Below are 22,911 nucleotides of genomic sequence, written 5' to 3'. Positions count from 1 at the left end.
ACGAACATTTAATAAACGTTATCATATGCTGTTTAACGTGTACGATAAATATTCATTTATTATTAAATTACTATATACGATTATATTAAAGTTAATTAAACATTTATATGAAGAATTAAATTTTTAACAATGTTGATGAAATTAATTTGGCATAAAGATGTATAATGTCGGTTAGCTAGGGATGCTTTTGAAATGCTGTTACAAAGCGCATTTATATGCTTGAAGCGGGGAATTTCTTTTTGCGTAAAGACAGGGTATGTATACTAGCGAGCCACTCTCGTGCTTTCCATAAACAAAGCGGAGGGAAACTCTTTATCCGGCGTATTTCGAATGTCCCTGAGGTCCTCGCGAGATGTTTCTCACAATGGAATTCCAATTCAAGCAGTTTGCAATGGTTATCAAAGAAATAAAATAAATTACCGTCAATTAAAGCAGAATGAGGATATATTTCTACATTTTAATTGCCCGAGTCTAAAGGAGGGCTGTCCCGACAAAAATATGTTGCGTTCGAAAAAGACTATATTTGGCTCGGATATCTGACATGCCATGAATATGTAAACTCTTATACGACTTCTGTCGTAAATGTAATCTTTATACGATTTCACTTTGAATGCGGAATATTAAACAAATATTTCTGGGAGTCAAAATAATTACATTAATTTTGTTTTTGGGTAGACTTTATATTTTTTTCATATTACATTTTTATTTTGTATATAAAAAAATAGTATAATTTAATTGTATACGGACTATTGTAATCAGCTCGTGCTATTAGAGGAAGGCAAAACTGATCAGACTTATCAGTCGTTCCACCATGTGTGGTCTCATGCGCCAGTGACGCAAACGTATATACAGATATAGGTAGGTGCGACACGGTCATGGAGTGGGTGCGGCAAACACCTACTATCCGCAATCCCGTGCCAAGGGGCCAAGGTCGCTTTTATCTTGCATATAAGTGCCGATGTCGTTGTCGTGCCAACACCGCGGAAGAATTTTTCAGCCTAGCACTCCATGGTGTGCCGCGCTTTCGACGAAAAGCTGCCCGATGAAAAAGAACGATTTGCATCAGCCGGCGTTTCGGTCGTTAGCCGCGGCAGGAAAAAGCTACGATAGTGCAATTTGCTTTGCCTAGCCCGCGCGTCCGCGTTTCTTGCCCTATCAGCAAAAAGCACGTCGCTTTCGTAATGGAATTGGCTCGTGAGGATGTCATCGGTATAAAATATTTGAGAGAAGAGCTCAAGTTTGAATACGAAATTATTACTTTGAAATGGCAGTAATATTTCTGCAGTCTAATGCCTCGCAAATTTGGCAAATTTGATTGCCGATACTATTGAAGATACTATCGATACTTAGAAATTTTTTATATTATTATTATTAAAGTTCAATCTTTTATGGACGTACAAAGAATGTTGTTAAAACAGAATTTTTTTTTAATATAACAGTTTTCCAAATATATAATTTATATTTAGCGTTATAATTTATTACAATTAAAATTAATAATTTTATTAAAATCCAGTAACTAATACAAATAATGTGAGTTAAATTAAAAACATATTGAGGCGAAACGTTGACTCGTTCGAATAGCAAATATAGGAGGAAGTATTAAAGCAAGTGATGCTCCGGCTTGGCACTCGATGACGATATAAATTTAAACGAGATCGTCGATTTCTTGTAGCATGTAATTTGTGCGGAGAAACGAGTTTGCACACATCCAGTTGATAGGTAATCTTGCGCGCTTATTTTTTAACAAGCAGAGACAGTTTGTCACCTCGCGAATCTTCGGTGGGATGCATCGCAACTTCCATTTCCGTTTTCACGGATACCAACAGCTTCTCCAAGCTGCTTGCGGTCACGAAGCTATTATGTTACACCGAAGGACGGATTGGCAGATGAAATCTCTTTACTATACGCTACCATACGTATCGTATTTCGTAAAAGATAGAAATATTTTCTTGCAAATGCAAAAAGCGTCGCACTTTTTAAAATGCACTTTACGTCAGTATATCGATTTGTAATAGAAATTGGTCAGCTTGAACGTATTAGCTTCGTATACTGCGCTATTTATGTTAAAGTGAATATATCATTTTGCTCGAAACATTCAGAAAATTTCCATATATTTATTGACGTAGAAGTTTCTATATAATAACTGTATAAAAGTAGCTGGGATAAAATAACATTGATTCACGTTTTTAAAAGACGGTTAAATACTCGTATCTCTCTTCTCCTCACTTGATTAATTTATAGTTCTAACATCTGGCGAATTCAATTCGGTTTGACCAATTAATCACCGAAAGATGTATGTGAGAAATAGCAAAAACGTGCAGATAAAAGTGTTACTGAGCTTCTAAAATTGATAATGACAGGAAGTATAGTGTTCGATCAGTTTTTCACATGTGAAGGCTTCGGAACGGTTCCCATCGATCTTCCACCCCCGGTTACTGTTTCTCGGCACGCGAAAGGGGCCCGAACGATTGAACATTAAAATCGCTCCGTTCCCCCAAGGTGATTAAGCTTAATAGAATCTCTAGGGCGAAACTCTTCAAGAAGCATACATTCGCAAAGAGCACTGGCATGTGAAATATTCGTCCGTGAATTAATGCATTTTACACTACGGATTCGCGATTAATTCGTTCCCCAAGACTCGAATCTTATGTGCACGTCACGTTGCACGTCAAAGACGTTTTCATTTAGACCGAAATTATTCCTGTGTTTGAAATACAGAATTCACGGTAGCCTTGCGCAGCCCCTGCTGTACTGAATTTGGCAGACATTTCAACTCTCTTCAATTCTAGCTCCCAGCTGGATCATTTACCAACAAGCGCGAACAGTATTCTCTGTGGTTATCTACGTGTTAGATGTTGAGAGATCCTATTAAAAAAATTATTATTATTTATTAAAATATAAATTAATGTAATATAATTTTGAAAAAAATTTTAAATTTAGCAGCATTAAGACATTATATATTTAAGTATCATATTCATTAGATTAATTAAAATTAATTAAATTTAAAAAAAATTGTTTGCAGAATTACGGAATTGACGTATCGTAATGAATGCTTTTTCAAAAATTCTTTACTGCTTTTAGGGGAATTTTTATATTTTTTTTAGAACTTATATTTTATCGTGGAATAATTATACAGAATAAAAGTAAATTAAAGTGTTATTTTTTTTTTAACTTTTATAAAAGTTTGATTTTAATTTTGTTATTTAATCAACATTAGAGTCTAGATAACCACGAGTGTTGGGTGGCTTAATAAAGATAAAATGAGGCTTAAGAAACTGAACTGTCTTATTGTACTTAGACTCTCGACAATTCCACACATTCTGACATTTCACAAACTGCTTTTCACACTAGTCTCGTAAAGGCATGTGTCCTCCGCTTAGGAGCAAAAATACGAGCGTAACGTTACTGTCGCTCGAGTTACCATTGGAGCTTTCTTCAAAGTTCTTCGTATTTCTTTCGTATTCCATGTTCTATTCACCAGCAGACAGTCCGCGATCTTTATCCGAGCTATTGACCGATCAGCAGAAAAATATCTATAATTCAGAAAACAAGTTCGCTACAATTTCTTCTGTAGTTTCTATACTTTATACATGTATACATATATACTTTTCATCTTGACAAGTAAAAACGTAAATTATATATTTACTAAATTCGATATTAGACAATAACATAGAAAATTATTAAATTAAAATATACATATACATATTATAGAATAATTAGCGATACTTTTTTTATTATTAAAGGCACACGTGCTTAAATCTTGTTTCAAATTATTTTATTCATTTTCAAAGATTTAAAGATTAAAAAAAAAATATATACATACAAAAAGTTACATGTATAAAAGATTTTAAGGTACGCTTGTCTGAAACTGTAGAAAATACAGATTTATGTTATCATAGTTTGCATGCATCAATCGATTTGCACGATGTTGAAGACCAAGCAGTCGATATACATTATGCATTCCCATAACATCGCTTATATATTGTATCACGTCAATACCGTATGTGATCGACAGCGTATCTCAGCAGCACATTTCGATCGGTACGATCCCGTGAACGTAGTCGAAAAACGCTTTCATACACAGACTAAATATTTCTGACTTTTTGAGCAACTTCATTTCCAATGGCAAACACGAGCGGTTCCCATGTAAACTAAAACGTACATCTTTTTATTGCTTTAGCGAATGTATCGATTATACATGAAGATCGTTGTGCGTTTCCCTGTTACTGACCGACTACTGCTTGTCGTATTTTCATCGACATAAAAATTCTCCTCCGAGCCACGGCAATTAATTCATTGTCCCTACAGTGCGTCGTTACGCGTACGATTTATATCACCCCATTGAGCGAACAGTGATTGGCAGCTACCAATAGGCATTGTTCGCCGGTCATTTCAAAATAGCCTCGAAATACAAGCAAAGTGCATGAAATGAAAAAGTCTGCATTATAAATGGTTATCAGGAGCGATATCAAATAATATATAAATTATTTAGAATATACGTAAATGACATAACGATAATAACATAAAAATCTATATCAGTTTCTTTGAATTCAATGGTTGAAATATATAACTTATTTGACGTACACAAACGAGATATTCTAAAACAGTGCAGTAATATAAAAGTGGTCGTTGAATACAGCGTTCATAAAAAATTTAGTGTTTATTCACTACGGTGATATGCATTTCTGGCAAAATACTTGTGCACGAAAATTCACCTCGCGCGCAAAATAAAAATATGCACAATATTTTTTCATATATTGTAAATTATTATATAAAAATCGTAGGAGACGTCATTAAAAAATCATTTCGTACGCACAAAAAAAATTTGATTTTGACAGAATAATAGATATGTGCTTACGATTTTATCGGTGATGGTGATGGTTTTAATATAATTTTATTTGTTTTAAAAGCGAATTCTTTACCGAAATGCTTTCCGCGACGCTATTGTACAGTCATTCGCTTCAGCACACATAATCGTTACGTAGTAAAGCGTCGATTCTCAGCCACAATAGAGTCTTCGTTCACGCCCAACGAAATGTAGCTTTATCCAGAAACAATGGGAGCTGTTACCAGATGTGAACTGTGGAACGATTCAATATAACACAGAAAGTTTCTTTGTAATAACTAAGTAAATAGAATATTTAAACATCAGTTTTAAAAGGAATAAATTTAGAACGAAGGAAAAAAAAACCCACTCAATTTTTCTTTTCTTTTTTATAATCTTTAAAGATTTTAATGATTTTTTATTAAAAATAAAATAATTGCTAAATAAAAGATGGTTATTAAATATCAGAGCAGTAAAGATATTTGTAATACCAATGCTGGGAATAAATTGAAGTGACATCTCTTTAACGGGTTAAAAATGTATAATTAATCAATTTGAGAAATACGCGTCGGGATGCGTTATTCATGTGTACATATAGTTTACCGGAATCAATAATTGTGTGGCTAATAGTAGACCAATCAAACTCTGGCTGAATGATACGGGGATAGTAGGCGTCCAGTTGGCGATCAACTGCCATTCTGATCGGCACAGAATTGCGCCAGGAGTTCCGGAAGTGCATGGTACAAGCTGTAGAATACAGCGCTACGCTCGGCAACAATAACGAGTAACGTGCCTCGCAGATTGAGAACAATGTTATGCAACTTTGGGAGACAAATACTGTTCTGTAAGTTAAATGTAACTGTCTTTGGGTAGTCCGAGATAAGCTACACGTACTGACTTTATGGCCGGCCAGAGCTTAGGTGAGAAAGTGTTTCACATTATATATACATATATAACTGCGAAGTTCTTGTGTACTCGAGGGTGTGCTTTGTACATACGTGCAAGTATTCTACATGTGTAAATCGTGTCGCTGGCCAATATTAGTTGTGCGCAGGGACAGCTTCGGAGTTAGCTAGATTGTAGACGAATGTATTTGATGTCTAGTGTGTACTCTAGTATATACGTACTGTTATATGGAAGAAGAGTTCTTTAAACTCGTACTTGTTTTCGTTAACGTCGGCGAAATTTTTGAAACAAATGGTATTAAAATTAATATAAGTAATTTCAACGACGTTATAGTAAAGTTATACACGCAGAGAAACGTATCCTATACAAATTTCATAGAGAAGCATGCAAAGAATTTTTAAGTACTCGTAGCATTGAAATATCTGAAAGACAGATATATATTTTTCATCTATATTTTTAGCGATGAAAATCGATAGAGAAGCGCATATTCAATACTCATTCGCAATAGCTGGCATTCCCATTTTGCTGTCGACTCAATAATGCAAAGTCACGTTGAATTTATAAAGAGGCATTTCTATTTAATGCGGCATATTTTAAATATTAAACGCTACAACTATGAGTTAGTATTTCACGACGTCGCGCGACGCCCCGAAGTTGCCGGAATAATATGTTGCAGGAACTTTCCCCGAACATAAATAGGAAGCATTTGTAATCTCGATGTCGGTGAGATAGTAAAATGCATAACAATTTGAGAACCGCGCGCTTACAAACGGTGCTCACGATATTCGTCTCTGAAGAAATTTTCCGAGTATTCCCGGCAGGGATAAGCGAAACGATGAAAATGGTCGTTCCCGTACGACCGGCGGATTGCCGGCGATGCTGTCAGAAATTGCACAAAACGTTAAGCTCCTCTGGCGCATATCGACCAGCGCTTTGCACGAGCCGCACGCGGTTCATATTTAAAAAGATAAACAAAAACGTGATAGAAGGGCGATTGGTTTACCTCTGAATTTTTCTACGTCCCCTCGTTGCTGCAACACGCAAAATTATTTCACGGGGTTAAAATGCCAGGAGATTTTATGATAAATCATGATTTTATTTCGATACGTCGCCATATTTTATTTAACTGCAGTTATTCGTATCTCTCTAGCGCATTTAATTCAGCGTGGAATGTTATCGTTAGGCGTAAGAAAAATAGTTCAGTAGTATTTGTTACATTTATTGGATTCCTGAGATTATTTATTACGTTGCATATTATTAATTAAATAAGACAAAGTAAATTTTAAAATTGAATCGAAACTGTGCAAAGGAATTAAGAAAAATTAACTAGTCATGTTGTTTGCTCTAGTTGAGGCATGTTATTTGTATCGGTTCACTTAAGTTCGAATTTAAGGAAAGATTGCTTGTAAAGTAAAATAATCGACTTCGATCAAGAAGGAAATGAGAGAAAGAAAATGGAGGGTAGCATAATAAGAGCGAAACAAACAACGATGAATAGTAAACTAGATGAAGAAACATTGCGCTGAAAAGAGAGATAACTAGTGGTAAAGAGGTGAATAAACGTACGGAACGTGCGAAGGTGCTTTTCAAGGAAAGGGCTTGGGTCGATCGGTCGAGCTTTTGTGATTTTCCAACCGGAAGAAGATCAGAAAGCAGAATAGGATCTCCCCGCGCAGGGATATTCTTTCATGGAAGTTAAGTAACGAAGCTTCAGAGCCATATCGATGTAGCCGGAGGTTACTGTCCTTTTTCTCCCGGCAGTATTGATAGGGCAGATGTGTTTCGACTTTTAAGTACTAAATAGAAAGAAGTAGAGAAAAGAATTAAGTTTCCTTCCCGAGATAAGTAAAAGTCATAAAAGTTATCATTTTTAGTCTCTATTTTGCAAAATCTTAAATAAAAATTATTGAGAGAAAGTTAACAGTTACTTTTTAATTTGCCGCTACATTCAAGGCTTATTAATAATAATAAAAAAGATTAAATAATAATTTACGATACAAAAATTAATTAAACCATTTGTCTTCTAATGATTAACGATATAAAATATATCACGATATCAAAATAAAGTACTAACCGGTGTTGCCCGAAAAATTTAGTTTTCGCGGAAGATGTGAAATATTGATAAAATATAATTCCTTTTTTGTTAGGGTGTAGTGAATTTGATATAGTATCAGATAAGACGACACTTTCATGACTAGAATCTTTGGGGGAAGAACGAAAGACATTCCGTATCTATATAACATATAGGGCGCCCCAATATCAAATTATTCGCAGAGAGAAGCGTGAGTCGATTGTAAGACGAACCTACGGAAATCAGAATGTGCCTTGGGCCTTGGAATACCGAGTACTCTTTGGCGTGTAAGTTCGCAAAGGCGAATGTATATGCGTCGAAATGGAAATGCTTTCACGGGATCCGCGTGTGTTAAAGGATACGCGACAGCTTGAGAACTCGATCTTGGGATGCTTCGTACCGTCTCGAGATCATGTCTCATTGCCTTTTTTATTCCTTTTTTTTCCTTTTTTTCGTCCTTTTTCTCCTGTGACAAAATGTCACATGGTCGTCTGTGTGAATCGCGCAAATCTTTGTACGATTGGCTGAAGGTACGCATGGAATTCGATTATCTCAGGTAAAACCGAGCGAGGAGGATGATCGGAGTGGCAGGAACGACGGTCGTGAACCGTAAACGACTTTGGATTTTAGATTAGCAAACAGATAGGTAGTTGATATTTATTATTCTAAAAGATTACAGCTTTTGGTGATGTAACAATTTGCAAATATTATTCGTATCAGGATTATGATAACATAATCTTTAAATGAGTTCTGTAAAGGAAACACTGAAATATTTTTGCCTTTACGTGTACGTACAATCGGATAAAATTATAAAATTTATAATGGAGTATGCTGAAAGATTTAAACTCTTTTAAAACTTTTAATAATTTTTTCCACATAAACTTTCATTCACTACATTAATACTTTTTATATTATAAAAAAAACAAAAACGAATACTAGGTATTTTCTTAATTTCTCGAGGAATCGCAAAATATTTATCATTTATTTCATGCAATTATTGCTGCAATGTATTGTAACTCGCATAGCATAGTCTTCGTTCAATTTCCATTCAGAAAACCAAGTGTGCGCGACTGGCGAGGACAAGATAATGGAATGGAATTACAATCGTGCCAATGAAAACAATACTGCGGTTGTGCACATGCCACACGATGTCGACGCTCCAACGTAGGCCGAAATATGCCGTTTGCGTTTACGATAAACCAGAATGTCTCGTGTCAAACATTTTCATAAATGTTTCCAAAATTTAGATTTTGAAGAAATATTTACGTAATACTTTATATCTCGATATATACATTTGCAAAATTATTCTAATAAATTTGATAATTTAATACTCAATTATCGCTCAGTGCTGAACAGTTTTGCTAGACAAACACGAGATGAACCACGAATTGGCTAGCTAATTATTAGGTAACGGTAGAAATTCATTTCCACTCGAGTTGTGCCAATAGCATAAAATATTGAAAGATTAAAGTAATTTTAAATATTTATGATTTTTATAATATAAATATTCAAGTTATTAATGCCGCAGTGTACGTATCCCTAAAATTTACATTAAAAGCGGCATTATTTCGCAGGTGAAAGAAATTTTTAACGGATGATAAATTGAAGAATATTCGAATGAATACGCGGCATTTCTTTATGTATGAAGAATGTGGATATGCGTTTTTGAGATATGTGAAGACGCGTGCAAGAATCCGTACACGGATTTCGCGTTTCGAAAAGTGGAGTCTAGATTTATCTGCTATGTGACCCAACAATAACGGGCCCACATAAAGGCGAGCGATATCTTATTTTCTACTTTGCTCCAGTTTCTCGTATAATCCAATATACCCTCTTTACGTTACCGTAAAGCACTGTCATTCCCAACGGCATTCATTTTTTACAAAGCTTTTGTTTTTCTTTAAGATTGATTTTTTTTTTTTTATACGTAAAATTAAAAGGGTTTAAATTATACTTTATTCATTATCTTTAATAAATAGAGGCTTCATTAAATTCTTTTAAATTCAAATTATCTTTCTTAAAATATAAATAATCTTTTCGTGGATAAATATAAAACTTCACATCTATTTAGCGAAATATATTAATTGTATACGTGAGCTTTTAAAAATACAAATACTGCAGATCAGCAAAATTGAATTAACGTTATATTAATAATCGTTATTTAATTATTTAAAATTACATTTGAACAATGTCTTGGTTTTATATAAATTAATTTAAAATATATTAGCAACTTATTGATTTTATTTACGCAATACAAGATTGATATGACGTTACATTAATATTTGAAACTGTATAAGGTACCATCTATTACGCTATTACGCTAAAAATAATACTAATTTTTACTAATCAATGTATATTAATCCTCTGATCAACGACTCATTCCCCAATTGATTTATCTATCAAAGAAACATATCTATTGTCAGACTTTGAAAAGTTTGCCTTCTCGTCTAATAGTACTCCACCTGATATCTTTCTTCTATTTGTAGAATCTTATCATGACAACGGATTTATCCTTAAGACGACGTCGGTGTAATGACCGCGGAAAACACGGTTCGCCACTTTTACCGCATACGCGCTCAGGGATTATCCGATTTATCTTCTTTATTCGGTATTCTTAGGAGTTACTTGCGGAAGGGGTATAAGAGCGCACGCAGTTTCTCGATGTTAGATGATATGGCGGCTCCGGAGTCCCTACGGTGTGTACCGGTGTCCCTGGAGCTCGCTTTTGTCTTATTGAATTTATCGTCTCGTCGGGTCTAACTTTGTATGGAGCTGCAGCCAATGGTCGCCCACCCTTTCGCGCCATCGAATTACTCGCGTCCGTCGGGACGGCGAAGGGTGGCGTAAAAGCGTGAGATGGCACGGTAAGGGCAGGAAAAAGGAGAATTTAAGGGTAGCCAATTTATGGGGAGCAACTGTAAGAGAGAAGTATTATTTCTTAGATAAGGGAACATTAGCAGCTAGATCGCCGCTGCTTATTTAGGGTCAAAGGGTGAAGACGGAATTTGCTGGTTGACTGAGCTATATTCAGGCAAGTTACTGCCGCTGAGGGTTTATCGCGTTTCGTATAAGATCGTTAGTAGACATGATTAACTCTCTTTATTCGTAAATATTGAGTCTAATGTTTAACGTGCCAGTTTATTTGTTGGATAAATGTTTGACGAGGAATTAAAAGTTTGATGATAAAAAATTACAAATGTTGGCAATTCAACGTTGTTTATATACATAGATTAATTTTTATCACATAATTTTTACAATTATATATTTATTTGATTATTGAGAAACGTTCAATGTTGCGATAAAATAATTAAAATTTCATGAGATCAACTTTAGCTCAAGTTGTCGACGTTGCATCGATATTGCGCGCTTTTGCCTTTGTTCCTCTTGATTGCTTTCTTTGATCGAGAAGATATTATCGTATCTTTCAAGGTGAGAATACTCTTAGGCAATAATCTTTCAGCGCTACGTTTTTGTCTCGTGTAATGAGTTTATTGCATATGATTGAATTACTAAGATAATTCGAGTCTTCACTAGTTAGAACGTTCAAAGGCTTGCCGCGATATACATGGCGTTTTATTTGGAGAGAACAGAGAATTGAAAAATCCTTTGGTACGGCGTACTGTAAAAATCGCACCTTTTTCTTCGAAGACAGACAACTCGGAGCGACCTTTGTTGGCTCGTAATGGAGCAATAAAACGATCCAAGCGAGCACTGCCTTCGTAATGAGAATTTCTTAACTTCTAATGAAGACTTTGAAAACGAGGCTCGAAGTTTGCACGTCGGAAATTCGCGCAGCGACAAGTGACAAGACTGCGAATTTTCCTTACTATGCCATCAACAAAGTTTTATTATTATGCCGTTTAAGTTCCAAATGCCAAAATCTTGGCATTATTTATTGCATTTAAATTAAATTACTATTGCGAGCTATTTATTATGTAAGTTATAATTCGCTATAATTTATCGAAATATAATGAAAGAGAGAAAGAGAGAGAGAGAGAAAGAGACATAATGAGAAAAGGAGAGAAATTTTATATGATCAAACATTAATATATTATAAGTAGAAACAAATAATGATTTTCAAACATCTTTTTACGATCTACAGCTGGCACTTAAGTCATAAATAATGGTTTTTCGTTTTAACGTTAATCGCTTTTGATGTCGTGGTTAAAGACATTATTATTCAAGCATTTTAAACGTTTTTCTAGTTGAATAATCGACATTTATTCTCGTTTACTTTAAGAAACGCGTTGTAGCTGGATCAGACAGTAAAAAAAAATACATAGTAGAAAAAGGTATATGTATCCGTAGCAAGGGCTAAAATGGTATCTGAAAGAATGCTTTTCTTCTCGGTGTTTTTAGTACGTCTACCTTTTGTAAATTTACTGTTCTTTTAAGCCTTTAAACTTGAACCAGCATTAACGTAGTCTAAGAGAGAAATTCGCGGTCTGAAAGTTTAAATTACTGAGATGTTACACGTTAATTTAGTTCAACATTTAATTTTGATGTAAATGTTCACATATATTAATATAAATTAAAATAATTAATTAAATAGAAGAACAACAGCAGTGTAGATATATTATTTGTTCTATTCATTTATATAATTACACAAATTGACACGCAAATGTTTCTTCGATATATTTATTATTAAAACACGTTAATAATTAATGACAAAAAAATAATGTTGATAACTCACGTATAGTCTTGTTAAATTAATCCAATTACAAGAGTAATGAAATAATTTAATAATGTGCGAGATATTCACGATGCCTCTTAAAACAGAGTAGGCCATCTGCGTTATTTCTGATGCATTACCTCCGCTTTCCCATCCCCCCCGAGCCAGCGATATTTGCCGAGAAAAATGGGTTGAAAGCTATACAGGACGCTGGTATAATCAAATGCATGCGAAGACATTGATGGTGTTTGCCATAAACTGTCGATATCTATCGCGATCTCGTGCAACCTCTTGGGAGAAATAAAGCATGCGATCTAAATGGGAATTATTATCGTGTACCTCGCGACATTATATGTACTTACATGCCCGTTGCTGCGGTACATTATACATAATGCATTATGTAAATGGACTGCCGACAAATGCAAATCGTATGCATAGTTGCGTCAAGTGTTACTATACTAACGAAACTGTTCGGTTAACCACTTAACATCGTAACTATCACCCAACAGCTAGCTATATTATTATCATATGCAAACGCCCAAAATATCCCATAGGCACTACTCTGCTTCTAATTGCAAACCGGTCTCTGAGGAAAATCAATTCTATTCGACAAACGTATAATTAGCAATTACGGCGACATTCACAGACAGACTTGTTTAAGCAAATTCAATTCATCGCACGAAATTATTTTTTTTTAATGTATAAGAATTTTCTAATCGGCTTTATTATATTTTTGTCAATAATAATTTTGCAAGAAATTCTTGTCTTCATCATAATGATGCAAACGACACCGATATATTGTCGTAGAATTTTTCCTCGATTAATAGTTGTAATGAAATACATCTTCCGCGCGGTACGAGCGGCTGCAATTTCGAAGAATATTACGAACGTCATAGTTCTCTTTAATACATTGAAACTTTCTGCGAGAAACATCGCGGCGTCGTAACTTCATTCATCGGAGCGTACAAAATTTTTGAAGAAAAAGGAAGAAGACATAATAACGAGTGGAAAATTGTACATTCTTGTAGTTCGTTTTTCCTTTTCATATGTTCTTCCCTGCAATCTTGTACATAGGTTTTTATTTTTTTTTCCTCTCTTTTTTTTTTCTTTTTTTTTGTAGTATTATCCAAATGAGGTTATAGCTTGCCTTTTGGTTTGTCGTTCGTTTTTCAGTATTCTCTTTGCTGACGCCGTATGCAGCAACGTCTCGAACCCTCTTTCGCTGTTGCGTACTTTACCGAAAATCCTCTTACAGGTTTTATCGATCCGACCTCAAAGAGCTTTGCGCAGCGCGTGTTTGTGTCATCCTGTGCATAAACTATTAGTCTTAGAACGGCGTTGCTTCTCGACTTTGCCGACAGCTTTCTGTTTCTCCCCTTCCTCGTGTTTGCTCCACAAACGCATCCCTATATTGCTTTACGCGATTTTGCTTCCACCTTAAGGTGGAATTCCATCCATCCGCGAATACTTATTTTCGCTCCCGTATTATTTGACGAAACCTGGTTTTCTTCGAAGCCGAGAAATTCAAAATTGAAATCACACGTCTTGATCAATTCCTCCGTCCGTCGCCTGTTTCTCTGGGACTGGCAATGGGGAACCTCTTGCCGAACTCAATCACAGTTACTTCGTAGCATCTTTCCAAAGTTCTCTCTCGCGATACTTCTGAGTTTCCTAGATTCGTGAAGTCGTGTAGGAGTACTGAGACTTTCCACTTTCCTCGTAATTATAAAAATTATAAACTAAACCCCAGAAGGGAGGGTTACTCGATTTATTTGACCCCGGTGAGAGCTAATAATTCGTATCGAGACTGTATCCGGTGATCGCAGCGTTCCGGGTTATTTCACTTGATACATACATCGAATGAATTCTTGATTGAATATCGAATTGCGGTTCGATAGAAAAGAAATTGAAATCACCGGTGATTGGTAAGCTATCAAGTAGATATAAGTGATATAACAATACCGGAGTACGAATCATGTCCTGGAAATGTTTAATCTTCGGGGATCGAGATTACATATTTCACCTTTCTTTCTAATTAAACCTCGAATTAAACTTTTAAATCGCATAAATTGTTGAAATTCATCGGATGTCGGAAAATTTCTTACATGTACATACGATAAATAGATCAGCTTGCGGCAAAGAAAAAATTTTTATTTCAATTAAAATTTCTTTTTATTTTAAAAAAGATTTAAATTATTTTCAATTAAACGATTAATTACTTTAGTATAATTGAGATAGACGTGCGAAATTATAAAGGGAAAACAAACTTTGTCTTAAGAAAGATATTCTCGAGTGAATAATCACGACGTAAATAATTTGTTGAATTTATTTTATTACTTGACATTTTAGAAAAACAGACTTAATTATTCTCTGTTTTTTTCTTTTCATTATTAAAAATCAATAGAAAATTTTTGGTGGGCTAGAATATTGATTGCACTGATGTTGCTTAATCGGAATTTCGATTATTGGATTGTCATTTATCTGAGACACCGCTTATTCGATACGACAAATCCACGTCGTACTTTTCGATAATGTACTGATATTGAAATATTGACATTGATGTAAAACTTAATGACACACATTTCCGCGATTTGGATGACTGATGACAGCTTGATGTTAACAGAAACGCTTGACACAAATTATTAATTTAATAATTATTATAAAATTAATTATTAGCAATTGCAATCGACAACGTTTGTATAAAATATTTATACTAAAAAATATTTTTACATTATTGCCGTAGTAATAAATTTTTTAAAGCTTACATCATAAAATGTTTTCAGAAAATATATTAAACTATACAATATTATATTTACTCATTAAATAACAAGTACCTGTTGTTATTATATCTCATTTACGGGAAGGCAGAACGTTAATTAACCTACACGCTTAATCACTTCAGACGTTCGTAATCAGAGCCGAGTTTCGATTTTCAATCAAAGTAGACTTACTAGACAAATAGATGTACTGCTACGATATATCTTAACTAATTTGTTTCAAAAGTACGTACGTATATTACGAACAAGAACGTCGATTATATAACGTCTTATGAAGCGCGTGAAAGAAAAATAATTAAATGTACGTATTAGAGAGTGGCGTAGAAATGCAATAAATACGCGCGATATTAATTAAATCGAAATGAGCCGCGAAGCAACATAAAAAAACGTGATGAAACATACGATACAAAAAGGGAGGAAATTCTCGAGACTATTACGATTGGATATACGTTATTATATCGTCCACGTAAAACTCGATCATTTTCACAACTTATCACGTCACATTGCGTGCAATGTGGTTTCCGTTTTATTCTCGCATTATAGTACGTTTAAAAACTTAATGCCACCTATAAAGGTATTTTATTCATGTAAGTTTTTTCCTTGCAGAAAAAAAACAAATATTTAATAAAATAAAATATTATTGTTCTAAAAATTATTAGAAATAAATTTAATACTTTTTGCAAAGTTATTTTAACGGTAACTAAAGTATATTAAATGTATATAAAAAAGGTTGAGTTTTTATAAGACAAAGCTTAAAACAATTTTTTTTTTAATATTTAAAATTTAAACTTTTTAATTTTTGTAAATATCAAAATTTATTTACCAATTTATTATAATCAAAACGTACTAGAATTCGTGTTGTCGTAGAAATAATTAATTTGCTCCTGCATTATTCCTGCACTAGAACTATTTGCATTAAAACTAAATGCTTGTAGCATAATAAATTAAGTTATTTGTGGTCGTCCGTGTGATATGCAACGTTTGATACAACAAAGGTGCTTGTTAATTGGATGTGTAATTATCACAAATAGATCAATAGATAACGGTGAGCAGGTTGGTTCCCTTACATAGCGGTTAGCTTGGTACCTTAATAGAAGGTACAAGGGTTCAGAGATAGAATCAGGCCACAGGAATCCGCGAAGACCGGCGATTCGTGTACCAAAGGCTATCCATATGGGACGTGGTTCAATATCGCGAAACCTGATACGTAGGGGCGATAAACGCGCGGGTCAAAGCAATACGTGGCTGTAAAAACTCAACGGTCTCATAGCTGTACGCCCGTGTCAATATACCCTATGGACCACTTTAATCGCCTGTCGACTCGTTGATTGCCTTCTGAGACGCCGAACATTTCGTAAATATTTACATTATAAAAGATTCGATTACGTAACGTTATAAATATAAAATTGTTCTCCTCTAAACTGCTGATATGACAAAGTTTTCAAAAACACGTGAATTACATTTTATTTAAATTACCAAAAAAATAGTGATCAATAGTTTAATCACATTTTATTGTAAATACGTACAAAGAATTTGTACGTTTATAAATCTTTTGTACTATTCCGTTTAAAGATCTTTTTAAATTTATCATTTTTGCATTTTATTTCTAACTATAACACTGTAACGAAAGCAGCTAATATATTCCTAAACATATATGTCTTAATGTAAAAAAGAATTTCTTGCGAGTGAAGATCATTAGACGTCTTTACGTCACGGCTAAAATAAATATTTGATTTCGAAAATCATCCCCTGTGAAAAGGATCGAAAGAGAAGAGAGAAAACGAGGCGAACTTTGGCAATAAACTCTAACAAACCTGACAAGATGAAAAGTATCTTGTAAAAAGTTTAGGAAGAATTTATATTATTAGATACCGTAACTGTCGCTATGTTGTCTAGGTCTATCCAACTCACAAATTGTTAATCAATTACCGGTATAAGAACTTAAATCCTTTTATCTTTAGCTGTTTAACTCTCTCGTGGAAAAGCTCTTTAGAATTAATCCGACTTATCTAATATACATATTTTATACAATATTAGTAAACTTCTTATCTCATTAAAAACCGAATCAATAAAATTAACAATGAAGTTTCTTTATAAGAAATTTTTTTAATAACTGTATTTTCTCTTCGGACAACGTTTAAAATTGTTTATATTATTTTAAATTATAAATTTTGTAATTACAAGACACGAAATTGGTGACGTTAGGAATGAGACGTTTTAGTTATTGTGCTCACGTATGAAAATAAAAATTACTGTTACGCAAGTGGGGAAAAATATTATGCAATCCCGCGATTGAACTCGTACTAACTGTATGCATTTTACATTTTACATTTGAATGTATAATGCTGGCCTGGGATTAAAATTGTTTGCATGCTAAGTCAAGCGCGTTGCTCATAAATTAGAAGCCAAATTCGCATGTGACAATAATACATATAATGCTTCTATTATTACGATTTCCATGCAAATCACTCTATCAATGATTAATAGCTGCAGTCCCAGGAAAAAAAAATAATAACTAAACGTTTAAAAATACCTGTCGTATGCGCAACATTATTCGAATACGTGTTCGAAATATAAATTGCAGTCGGAACCGACGAGTGTCTGCGCGGTGGAAGCATTGCAATAATGAAATAGCTGCCAGTGTGTCAAACTTTTGAAACAAACGTTATTTTGAATGCAGGTCCGACAATCGAGAAATGAAGCAGGAAGTATCGGTAGTATATCACTTTTGTTATCGACAGCACATCATGTACTTTATATATGTAACGAGTTTATATGTCGCGTGTACGTGCTAATGAAGGATTACTTATTAATGATAATTGTAAAATTTTACGCAATTCTCTTTTATAGAATATTTACGGAAAAGCGTGAATATTAATTCGTAAAATTATATTTTATTATTTTATTTTCTCGTTACATGTAAGCGCCAGTGTTACAACTTTATTCGTGTTTATTGTCGGAAGTTAGATGATTGAAGTTCGATTGAACTTAGAAAAGTGACCGTGACGTGAAAGGACTATAACCAATATCTGTAACACGTTACGAAAGTAAAGCCATAAAAAGCTTTTATACTATAAATTAGGAATTTATTTTGAAACAGAATTTTTTAATGTTAGTAAGTTTTTATTTAACGTATTTAAACAATTTAAGTGAATAAATATTTTATAGGTAATGAATTTTAAATTTTACATGTCTAAAACTCTTAAAATTTATAAGAATTTGAAATATTAGTAAAATCTCGAAGTTGTAATGTTTATTAAATTTAAACTAAAAATTAATATCAAAATTTTTATACTTTTGTTGCTCACGCCTTTTTTAAAAATCAAAAGTTCTTCAAATCTTTTTTTTTTTAGATATCATCAATAGGTTGTTGAACTTATGTGAGTTCTGAACAAAAGTTTCGTTCATTACTTAAGAGTTTGTTCTTTAAAAGATCAAAGTATTCTAGTAAAGTACGAGAAAATCAAATCAGAAAATTTATAAAATTTAAATCATAGAAGGATTCACAGAAGTTAAATATACCAATCGAAAGTCTATATGCTCTGAATAAAGATTAGATTTTAACCAAAGATTTTATTTATAAATATATGTTATTAAAATAAAATATATATTTTATATTAAGATGTATAAAATTTGTAAAATTGTCTTATTGCGCGATATTAATTTATATTGAACTGGGCAACTTTTTATTTTATATCGAAATATGTATCCTGATAAATCTTATTTGTAAGAACGATGTACATCGACACTATAAGTTTATGAAATTGGAATATATCCGATGAAACTTTATGGATTTACAGTATCAACATATGGACTCGATTCTTGATAGACTTAATCTGTCTGCTAGAGCATTTCACATTCGTGTATGATATATATGATGACAGGTAGCAATGACCGATCGAACTGTTCGACTAATCCCCCCACGGGAAACCGACTATTATATATGGCCGTCTGTTGCTTCGATGGTTTATACGCAATTTCCCCTAAAGCGAGCTTTAGATTATTACATACAAAATTTACAGGTCAAAGACGCATCTACAGATTTCCCGAACTGTAAATGAAACCTCCCGTTTCAGATAATAGAACAAAAGAGGTAGAGCGAACCGGGAAATTAAGCGAATCGGAGACTTAACTCTAAAATGAGCTTATAATGCTCCGATGTTAAATCAGAGCAGAATAAGACCCTCTTAATTAAAACTGTCATTAGTAAGAAACGTAAAGATTTATTTTACAACGTTACTTCTTTTTAATATTGCGTCGTAAATTAAGTACTCACAATTCTTAATTTACGTTTATTTATATCCTTCGAATTAATTAATAATTTAAAGACTCGAGACAAAATACGTAATTGAGAATCAAATTGAGTAATACAACCGAGTGAAATGTTACTCGTCTGGTACTAACAAATCTTTAATTTTTGTTTCAGGTACGTTACATCGCGACGAGATCCTACGGTGGCAAAAGTACGCGTGCACGCGGCTGTATCGCATCGTTACGATGTTAGAGAATTCGTTCGTGTTTTGAATGGAAGGGAAGTGTCAAAGTAATACGAAGAAGCAGTATACGGTAGAATTAATCGTCGGCAGATAGCCGTTTCATGATACAAACGGTTGTCGTATCGGGCAACAAATTCTGCATCACATCATGAAGACCGCGTGGATTCTCTCGTTGATGATGTCGTTGGTGCTAGGTAGTCCTGCCGGTAGCACTATTAGGGAGGGTGGCATTAGAATCGGATCCGGCAGAGGCACGGCACCCAAAGGAATAAACATGGGCAGAGGCAATTCAGCAGTTCGTATTGGCGAGGGAGGCAGATTATCGAACGCGACGAGACAGCGATCGTTTCCAACTACCACGACCACTACAACTGTCCCTACACGTTTTACGCCGCAGTCGTCTGTGGGGAACAGCTTTAACATTACCAGTCTAAACGTAAGAATTTTCCTATAAATTAAATTTATAAAAAAAGCAGAACTTTTTTTTTTTTTTTTTTCTTTTAACTCATTGAAGATGTGTCTCGTTAAAGTCGAGTAAACTCGAAGGAATCCATTTTATTAATTTTATACAAAGAAATTTTACATTGCAACAATTTGTAATTACATAATTTTTTTTTTCTCTTTTCTTTCAAATAATATATTTTACGCCTTGGTTATTTAATTTATATTAAATTTTATTCGTGGAAATTATACTTTTCCAGCTGCCATTTTCGTTTAAATGCAGTTGACGAAAAGTTTTTAACGTTTTGGGAATATCTGGCGCGGAGATAATTATTCTTAATGAATGATAATGAATTCATTGAGTTGATAACTCACATTATTCGCGGATAGTTACCTTGATATTTTTCTGACTCTGCCAAGAGAGAAAGTTCTCGGGAAATCCTTCTCGTTTTCGATAGATTCATGAATTCTTTTTCAATTTTTCATAGTTACATTGGCGCACAATGGGTTAATTTATAGACTCTCGTCTCCATTTACTAATTGTAACAAGTACCGTCTCGGAATCGAGATAGATCCCATAATTAGAATTGATAGATATATGGTTGGTAGAGCAATTCGTAATCGATAATCGACGGCATGCGCCACTTCTCTAAATTAAGTTTGTTATTCAAACGGTATGTGAGAGAATATTTATTATAATCCAATTTCGCAATTATTAATATCACAGAAAGTAATACTTTTACAAATAAAAATATATCTAAAGAATAAAAAAAAAATTTAATTATAAATATAATAAATATAATATAATTCTGCAGAGAAAAATTAAGGCATAGACTTTGGAATATTTATGCGCGTATTAAAAATATATTTCCACAAAAATGTGTATTATCCGTCAAAGTAACTTTGTTGATACTAACGAGGTTTGTTGATGGAGTTAATTCTTTATTCCCGTGCTTATAAATTTTACATTAAATTCTCCGCGATTGTATCGTATATCTTATTATAATACGTCGATAGCTTGGATTATCACGGACGAACGCGAAACACTCTCTGTTGAAATACCACTTTATCGATGCCTTTCACACAAGGCACGATGCCGCACCGATAGGCCGAAACGTAAGCTGTTGTCCAGTCTCAGCCTACGAAGATATTCATTCACATCGATCGATTTATGCAACAGGTGCGCGTCAGTCCATTCTTGCAGTAATAAAGCGAGCAAGATGCCCTTACTGTAGTTTTCTGATCGCTTTGAGCTACTTAATGTATCGTCGATCATAATGCGATGAACAAGCGGCAAGTGAAAGTTATGAAGGTTTATTGTTAATATTCGAGAAGCTTTACTTCGGTGCATTAATACGTCGCACTTTATATTTAAAACATTAAACAAAGAAAATATATTGATCGCCTAATTCGAATAGCTTCATTACATAAATAAGTGACGGCAAAATTATTCGAGTCGCTGTAGGATTAATTTAATTTTGTTCAATAATTATATAAAAATTTACGATTTTAACACACGCTTTTTTAAAAATATTATTTGCTCATAAATCGTCAAATTGAAATATTTAAGATATAACTCGGTCTAACGCAACAATAATAACGACAAAGTAAAATAACGTGACACGTAATGGACGTATTTCTCTATGAAATCGTGCACGTTACGAGTAAGTGTATATCACAACTGTACTCGTTTCTAAACTTGTGCCATTTGTAACGCGGCGGACGCGTCAACTGCCACGTCTCGGTTGAAACTTGGCGAAATATCGTTTCGTACAACCTGTTGACGATCTTTCTTATCGTTTGACGAAGCGAGAGCAATTTATCATCTGGCCGGACGATGTTCGTCTTCCACGACGACTGAAAACGCGCGACGTATGTTTGTAAGATAGGGTAATACGCACCTTACCGAAATTTCACGTTTCCCTCGTCATATTTGTGTAACAGGTGGGCATGTTGGTGCCGTACAAATCCTTTGGTGTGAGGGAGTACACCAGAGCAGTCAGCTCCGCTATTAGCGCTTTACAGAGGAGCACGAGGGGTCCGAGGTTGGGGCTTTTCCAGCGATATGATATTCGCGTCAAGATAGTGATGAAGGAGCTCACTCCTAGCCCTACCGGTGAGCATTAATTTTATTTGATCGATAGCACTGTTATTTTATGTTGTCGTTATTACACACCCGCGCGACATACATACATCGTCGAAAATTATATCACGTCGCGTGAAGGTAGGTAAACAAAGCAAAATTGGAAAATTAAAATTGCTTTTGAAATAATTGTATTTTGATCTTTAAAATTAGACGTCGTTTTGGGGGGGAGTTATTATTATTTTCTGTTTTTTTTTTCTTTCTTCCTTTTTTGAAGTACAGTTGTGACATTTTTGCATTTAAAATGCGGTACACATATGGGAAGAAATTTGCATTTCTAGTGAACGAATAATACTTGCAAAAATCCTGAAACCTTTGTTCTCACTTTAAAACGAATTTGGTGTTATATGCAGATGTTTTGTACTCCATTTTGCAAAAAGCGTAGAATAAATCGTGCAATAAATTCATTGAATTGCAAGTGAAACGATTGTAAAATATTTTAAACGGCGGTAGAGATCTTTGGACTTTGCGTTTCTCTTTGTATTTACAATTGCGAAAGAGACGTACGAAACAATAAATCTGTAGATTTTTCTAAGACGCGTTAAATTCGAGAATGAGACCGGGAAAATCTTTTATCGAT

The 22,911-nt window shown here is 34.0% G+C and overlaps 1 protein-coding gene across 9 annotated transcripts in view; it reads left to right on the top strand.

Annotated features, from left to right (window-relative positions):
• The window catches only part of Nmdar2 (NMDA receptor 2), a 154,781-nt gene that overhangs the window by 62,713 nt on the left and 69,157 nt on the right, over positions 1-22,911 (top strand). For 5 of the 9 annotated variants that reach the window (XM_070671824.1, XM_070671832.1, XM_070671816.1 and 2 more), the window contains 2 exons: positions 19,678-20,183; positions 22,133-22,304. In XM_070671824.1, the coding sequence (XP_070527925.1) occupies positions 19,896-20,183; positions 22,133-22,304 (460 nt within the window). In that variant the 5' untranslated portion in view covers positions 19,678-19,895. Of the gene's footprint in view, positions 1-19,677; positions 20,184-22,132; positions 22,305-22,911 lie in introns of those variants that run through there. The other 4 variants (XM_070671849.1, XM_070671892.1, XM_070671874.1 and 1 more) reach the window with 4 other exon arrangements.

The sequence above is a fragment of the Cardiocondyla obscurior genome, linkage group LG02, assembly GCF_019399895.1.
Source record: "Cardiocondyla obscurior isolate alpha-2009 linkage group LG02, Cobs3.1, whole genome shotgun sequence".
NCBI lineage: Eukaryota > Metazoa > Arthropoda > Insecta > Hymenoptera > Formicidae > Cardiocondyla > Cardiocondyla obscurior.
The sequence above is the reverse complement of the archived record's forward strand: the minus strand, read 5'-3'. Positions and strand labels throughout refer to the sequence as shown.